Source organism: Otolemur garnettii, unplaced genomic scaffold (genome assembly GCF_000181295.1).
Source record: "Otolemur garnettii isolate 467f Iridium unplaced genomic scaffold, OtoGar3 scaffold00077, whole genome shotgun sequence".
Lineage (NCBI taxonomy): Eukaryota > Metazoa > Chordata > Mammalia > Primates > Galagidae > Otolemur > Otolemur garnettii.
This window is the reverse complement of record NW_003852472.1, coordinates 1,128,763-1,136,363: the sequence shown is the minus strand read 5'-3', so window position 1 is coordinate 1,136,363 and position 7,601 is coordinate 1,128,763. Positions and strand designations below refer to the sequence as shown.

The window sequence follows — 7,601 nt, the reverse complement described above, 5'->3', positions numbered from 1 at the left end:
AAAAAAAAAAAAGAAGAAGAAAAGAAAAGTAGAGAAAAAGGCTCCTCACCTCCTAGAATACAAGGTTGTTCACTCTGTGGCTCTGGCACTTACTTGGACAGACAGCTGCCCAAGTACAACAGTGACCAGGAGCCTGAACCTGCATGGCCAGACCCCTCTCGTGTTGCTTATGAGACACACTTGGCTCACCGCCATGTGCCTAGAGCCAAATTGAGGGGAGCACGGTCTCATTGTGTAGTCCGCACCATTCTGCCAGTCGCACTCGGAAGCTTCCTAGAGCTGTTGAGCAGGGGAGCTGCTGGCTGCCATCCACTGTCTGGTGAAATGGCATCCCAGACACTGAGCCCCCTATGAGGCCTGAAGAACCCTGTATGGACCCTCTCCCTCAGAGAGGGAAACCAGATAGAAGCCCTCCAGCCCAGGATAGAGGCCCATTCTCCACACCCCCAGCTGCTAGGGGGTGGCAGTGGGAGCCTAGACAGCTGCTTCCTCATCAGCTCACTCGAGTGTGAGGATGGAGCAGTTTCTTCCCAGTGCCATGACCCCATGCAGGTCCCTTATTGGGCATGCAGATGCCAGCTGGCCTATTCTAGAGGGGTGGTTTGGGGGGGGTCTCCGCCAGTAGGTAGGCACCCCAGGGCAGAGTCTACAGAATGCTCCGTCAGCCAAGGGTTCTGTGGGAGATGCACATTTGGGGACCAATGCACACAGAGACCTCACCGGGAAAGGAGAGATTTGGGGAGCTATTGAGGAAAGAAATGTGTTCTTCCCAGCATCCCTCAGTGCTGGTAAAGCATTTGACAGTTGGCCCTTATAGTAATCCCACAGATAAACTGTAGGAAACATTCATTACATGATAGGTTGACTCTGTCCTAAAAGCTGTGCTGTGAAAACCACTAGGCCCTACGTGCCTGCTGTGTTCTCAGCCACGTGTCATAGCCACACCTCACCCAGCTGGGGATGGGACTGGAGGGTGCCAGGTCTGGCTCTTGGTACCCTGCCCTGCACATTTCTGAAGTGCTGGGCCCCGCCTCCATCACCTGTGGAGTAAGGACACTTGCTTACTTCATTTCAAGTGGCCATGACACATCCTCTTACACTTTCCTCAGCAGCAGACATGTGTTGTGCAGACTTTGCATTCTGCTATATAATGTTCCTGCAGTCTCAAGGAGAAGGCAAGAGTTCTCTATGGGGGACACACTAATATAGCAGTGTCCATTCTGATAGCAGCTTCCTACAGTATCCTACTCCCATCAGTCAGGGGCAGCTCAGCTGACCTCCCAGCCTGCCCTTGGAAGACGTTCAGGGGCCTCAGTGCTGCTTGTTTATTCAGAGTGGTAGGTGGTGGGGTCTGGCAGGTCCTAACTCAAGAGTGGAAAGAGCTTGGTCCCAGGAGCATTCTCTGGAGTTATTCCTGCCTAGACTGGTGTTGAACTGCCTGTCCCATGTACCACAGCAACCCCCAAGTGGCCAGCATGTGGCCTGGAAAGAGGGCTTAGCAGGGAGCCTCTGGGCTCAATTCTATCCTAGCACTGGCCTGCAGGGTCCCACTCAGGGCACTATGGACTCTACCATGTGACTTTCCAGAGCCATCAGAGTCAAGACAAAAGCTTTCTCTCAGTGGGTCTACAGGTGTGAAAAATCGTAGGCTGCAGGCTCATTGGGCTCACTGGGCTCACTGAAGGAGTGCTCCATTGAGCTGACAACTTGAAGGATTTCCCTTTAAGGAAACTGTGACCTCCATATGCGGGCTGTCTTGCCTCTTCCTGTGTTTCCAGAGAGGGCCCCACTTGGAAGGGAAGCGGCAGGCAGAGGCACTCACGGTCGGGTCTCAGTTAGTGGGACCCCATGATGGTGTGTCTGGGTGTCCACATCCCCTCACGGAGCAGCCTAATTAGGATGCTAGCCAGTCACCAGCCACAAGAGGTAGATGGTGTCCTGAAGGACTCACCCTTGCAGCAGATACCACAGAAGGAACAGGGCTGCAGCATGTCCCCCTGCCTGCAGTGTCTTGCCAAGAACAAAAGGAGCTTTGAACAGCTTTACTAGTTTATTCAGTTCAATCCAGGGCAACTGTTTTAAAAATCCACACAAGATCTGCATAATGTCATGCATAAATGATCAGCACAAGATAGGTAACAGCTGCAGGTGACCCCTGACTCACTCAAGCTCCTGTGGTTTTGTCCTCAACAGACCTTCCCAGAAGATGTGAAGACATATTCTGCCTTCTAAGTCTCTGAAACAGAAACACTTGCTTTTTGAGACTTGTGGACAGGTACTAGATGAGTGTGTGTTCCACAGTGGAAAGGGCCTCAGCGTGTCTGAGGGTGCTTGTTTTATGAGCACCAGGAAGGCTCTACCTGAAATGAGGGCAAGCTCATAATGACCCCAGGGCAGCCTGTGGAACCTCTCTCCAGGCAGAGGTCATAGTTATAATACTTACAAAATCAGGCTAACCTTCCAAGAACCAAATTTCTAATTTACAAATGGCTGTCCCATCTGAGCTGCCTGTGTGGATTTGTTTCTGCAGCTCCCAAGAGTAGCTTCACCCCTTTTCTCCCCAGAAGCTCTGGGGCAACGCTAACGTCTCCCCTCCTAGTGAGCATGCCCATGTCCATGGTCAGCTCCCATAGAAATTGTTGGCCTCATGCCTCAGAACTGGAGGCTGGAGCTGGGAGAGCATTCTCTGGATGAAACCAGAGAACAAGAAACTAAGACTACTTTCTCCTGATCAGAGCACTAGACATGTATGTGGTCCTGTCTCTACCATGTGGCACTATCACTGGGCACCTAATGTGGGCCCTGATGCTATTAGCCCACACCAGGCCAACAGTTCTGCAGGTGCACTTTCCACAGTCCATGTGTGGTGCTCTGGGAGAAGGGGCACCAACTGGCCCAGAAAAGTGGGCAGCAGGAGAGGGCCCAGCATGGCCCTCTTAAAAGACTCAGGCCAAATAAGGGCCTGTTGCCCTTCCAGCCTTGGAGAGCCACCCTTTCAGAAGAGCCAGCCCATCTTGGCCCTGCCAGGACACAAGGCAGGAGTGATACTGTTTATTAGGAAAGCAAACACATTAAATCAGAAGAGCCTTTTCAACAAGGCTCTGTGGAAGTACAGACATGCACTAGAAGGCAAGTATGTCACAGACAAATGTCTGTAGGGGACATAAAGGACCCATCCTTGGGAAGATGGAGGGGTCTTCTCTGGCCCCGCAGGGCACAATGTCCAGGCTCCCCATAGGTGCTAAAAACTTACAGTGGGACTCCTCAGCACAGCTCCCTGAGGCCCCTTAACATCTCTGAGCTGCATGTTAACATCTGTGTTCTCAACAGCATTTCATGTCCCAAAGACCTCACACAGGCTATCTGGAATTCCATAGCACAGACAACCCAGACCCTGCAGTGATTCTGAACTGTTAAAAGAAATGTAATCAGAGCACAACATAGCCCAAAGACCATAAGAACAAAAATGTGCTTCTCTAGGTTGCTGGCGGGGAGTGGGGTCAACATAATGTATAACAGCTCAGAGTGTTGTGGGGTATGTGGGGTCCAAGAACATGGGGGAAGGTCTAGCAAATCCCTTCAGTGAAAACACTGCAACCACACTGTGCTAAGTCACTGTGTAAAGTAGGGACCCTGTGTTGGCAGAGGCCTGGAGGGCCCAGCAAGGGAGTACACGTGGGATCTGACCTTCCCACCCCTGCAGTTTCTTGGTGTCCTAACAAACAGGGCCTACACTTGGCCTGTGCTGACTCCTAGACCCACCTACCCACAGACCAGACCAAGCCAATGGCCTGTCTAGACAAGAAGTTCCCTCCAAGCTGTCCCTCCTGCCTCCTTGGGCCACAAGCAGCAACAAGCTGGGAAGGATCAGCTGCTAGGCCCCAGGCCTGCTGCTGACAGAGCCCAGAGGGTATTGACTCAGGCTAAGAGGTCATTCTATGGTTTGAGATTGAGTCCTTTCCCAGCTTGGTGGCCCCACTGCATCAATGTGTCTTGGACGCCATGCTGGCTGGGAAGAGAATTTGAACCTAGTAACTTCAATTAACTCGGCCTCCTCAGTGGGCACCTTGCACCGCTCATGGATGTACCTCCTTAGCCTTGGCTAGGCCTCACCCTTGGAAGTCTCCCACAAGGACTGGCAACTTTGACATCAGCTGCAGCACCCACCTCACCTGCTGTACTGACTTGTGCCCTAAGCTCCTGCCTACCCCTCACCAAGCCAGGCCACCCAACTTCCCCCAGGGCTGGGAAGGGAAGCACCAATCTGCCTTCCTGCTCCCAGGTGATCGCCACAGTCCCTGCCTTATCACCATCAGACGTGCCCCTGGCAGCCTGGAAGAGCCTCTTGTTTAACTACCAGATGTTCCACCTTCTCAGGAAAATCATCCGGATTATTACATTAAGACAGGAGTACAACTTTGGTCTTGAACTATCTGGCAGTATGTAAGCAGTCTGGGGTACAGTCTGCATTTTTGAGTCTCCCCAAATGCAAGCAATTTGCTCCTGACTCCCAGGCACAGGCCCACCACCAGCCCCCAGGCCCTCAGACGACCTGTAGGCTACGCTCATGCCCATCTAGCTGCACCTTGAGCTTGTGCAGCTCCTCGATCTCACGGTTGTGGCGCTCTGTCTTGTGGCGCACCAGCGAGCGGTAGAAGTGGATGGTGAAGACCACAAAGATGAGGCCCACAGGCACCATAATAATGGTGGACACGAGGGCAGCCTGCCAGCCTGTGTGGCTGCCGGGGCCGGGCTGGCGCCTGGCATCCACAGGGAGAAACTTGATCCAGCAGAGCAGAACCACCTCAGCCAAGAAGAGCAGGATGCCCAGCACGGTGGAGAAGCCCCAGGCCAGCTCAATGTAGGGGTGCATACGCTCATGTGGTGACTCACTAATGGAGTTGAGGTTGTGGATGTTGCTCACAGCCTCCACGTTTGGCAGGATGCATGTGCTGATGAGCAGAGCAAACAGGTGCACGGCCACCAGTATCGTGGTGCAGGCGCTGAAGGCAATGAGCAGCGGCCGCGGGTACTGGTACTGCGTCTCCAGCTGCACCTCCACCATGGCTACCTGCATGGAAGAACAAGGTTGGGTGGGGTGGAGAGAGCAGGGTGCACCCCCACCATGGCCCCCTCCAGGCAGAGCAGGGCCAGGCAGTGGGAAAGGTTAGGGCACACCTGGACTCACCTACTAGAAGCCACCTCATGTTCTGGGACCTTGAAGACCAGATGGCCTCTCCTTAATGTTTAAATATTTCAAACTTCCCTTTTTTTCTGATTAGCTACAGAAGATCATACTAAGGAAAAATCTAAAAAGTATGGAATAAAGACACAACAAGCCGATCGCCCTCAGGTGCCCTCCCAAACACAGATGTGAGGATGCCTTTGGGGTTGCCAGTGAGGATCCAGGGCAGAGGCCTACTCCCTTTGATGTCGTCAGACCCAGGGCAAAAATGGCTTAGCTGCAAAAAACCAAACAAACAAATAAACACACACAAAGGCTCGGCACCTGTGGCTCAAGCGACTAAGGTACCAGCCACATACAACTGATGAGCTGGTGGGTTCAAATCTAGTCTGGGCCTGCCAAACAACAATGATGGCTGCAACCAAAAAATAGCCGGGTGTTGTGGTGGGCACCTATAGTCCCAGCTACTTGGGAGGCTGAGGCAAGAGAATCACTTAAGCCCACGATTTGGAAGTTGCTGTGAGCTGTGATGCCAGCACTCTACCCAGGGTGACAGCTTGAGGCTCTGTCTCAAAAAACAAACATACACACACACCAAAAAAACCCCAAAACAAAACAAACAAAAAAAAAAACCCTTGCTCTTCTTCAAAAAGTAAAAACTGACTTTTCAAAAGGTAAAAATAGGGACTCCTGATATTCCCCAGACTCAGAGCTGCATACTTGGATGTCCTCCTGCAGATCACATGAGCATCTCACAGCTGAGACCAACAGCAGAAGGAAAGAAGTATCTCCAAAGCCCAGGGAAGGTGAGAGAGGTGAGGAGAGGAGAGAAGCTGTGGGAAGGAGGCTGGGCCAAGGGAGGAAACAGTCACCAGCAGGCAGAGGGTACCCACAGGTAAGGCCTGAAATGGATGAACCAAGCACCATGGTCTCTGCGTGTCACCCAGAAACCAGAAGCTGCAACTAAGCGCCCTCCACAAGGGAAAGGGGATGTGGCTGCTAGGATTTGTTGTAAGCATTTTAGCAGTACTCAATTTTTAAGCTATATCCACATATTATACATCGATGAAATAAAAAATTACTTTTAAAGGAAAGGAAGAAAAAGCCCCAAAGAGGGAACGGGAAGCCTCAGCATATCTATATGGCAGATGGTGTCTGCAGCCACTGCCTGCTCACCATGCACCCTAAGGGTTTCACAGCATGCCCTTTCCACGCTTCCCCTGCAGTCAAACCAAGGCCATACTCAATGGCACCTTCCCAGGCTCACCACCTGCCCCCAGCACTGTGGACCACCCATAGGGAGGGTTTAATACAGCCCGCCTAGGACTGTAGGGCTCACCGGGGACACCTGCAGGGCCTCCTCCCCCACAGCCAAAGGCAGATTAGTCAGAAGGGGGCAGGGAGCCAGAAAAAGAAAAGAAAGGAAGGTTTTTCTACCGACTTCCTGTTTGCCTTCTAACTCAAACCATCCATTTTTACAAATATATAAGACAGACAATTTCAAAACTTTCCTTAGCAACTACTACCTCTTGGAGAACCTTATCCCTTCACCTCACTTCATCAAATGATGGAACATCTGGTAGGCAGAAGACGACAAGGCAGTCCTAGTAGACCAGATTTGAAAAGCAACTCAGTAGTGATATGGCAAGACCACTGTAACAAGAATCTGCAAAACAGTAGTCACTGTGGTGTTTCCTTCATCCCTGTGGCTCTGAGTAGGCTTTTACTACCATAAAGGATATGGCCCAACAAAGGTATTACAAACTACAGAGACAACTAAGGTGATAAAAATGTAGGGGATCCCAAAGCTGCAGATGTTGCTGCAGGTGCTGGTGCAATGGAGAGAAAGGAACACTTTTACACTGCTGGTGGGACTGCAAACTAATACTGAGAGAACATAGAGAACATACCCAGGAAGGGTGAGGTCTAGGAGAACAAAGGTCTTCTCAAGGAGACCACAAAGATACACCTGCAGGGTCCTCTCCATGGTGACTCAGCTCTTAGGAATTTGTAGACTTGACTTCCTACGACCTGGAAATTTCCACTTCTGTGAAATCCTGTAGTTCTGTGGGGGCTATAACAGTTTTTCCCACTTGATTCAAACTGACCATGAGCAAGGTACCTGAGGGCGGCACCTGTGGCTCAGTGGGTAGTGTCCCCATAAGCTGAGGGTGGCAGGTTCAAACCCGTCCCAGCCAAACTGCAGCAAAATATAGCTGGGCGTTGTGCTGGGTGCCTATAGTCCCAGCTACTCAGGTGATCTCTTGCCTCAGTCTCTCAAGCCCAGGAATTGGAGATTGCTGTGAGCTATGACATCATAGCACTCTACTGAGGGCGATAAAGTGAAACTCTGTCTTTTTTTTTGAGACAGGAGCCTCAAGCTGTCACCCTGGGTAGTGTCATGGCATCTCAGCTC

General features: G+C 51.5%; 1 protein-coding gene across 1 annotated transcript in view; it reads right to left on the bottom strand.

The window, feature by feature from the left end:
- Positions 1 to 2,016: 2,016 nt before the first annotated feature.
- Positions 2,017 to 7,601, bottom strand: part of ORAI2 (ORAI calcium release-activated calcium modulator 2) — a 13,697-nt gene continuing 8,112 nt past the window's right edge. The window contains exon 4 of the mRNA XM_012807854.2: positions 2,017 to 5,071. Within this exon, the coding sequence (XP_012663308.1) occupies positions 4,544 to 5,071 (528 nt within the window). The 3' untranslated portion in view covers positions 2,017 to 4,543. The remainder of the gene's footprint in view (positions 5,072 to 7,601) is intronic.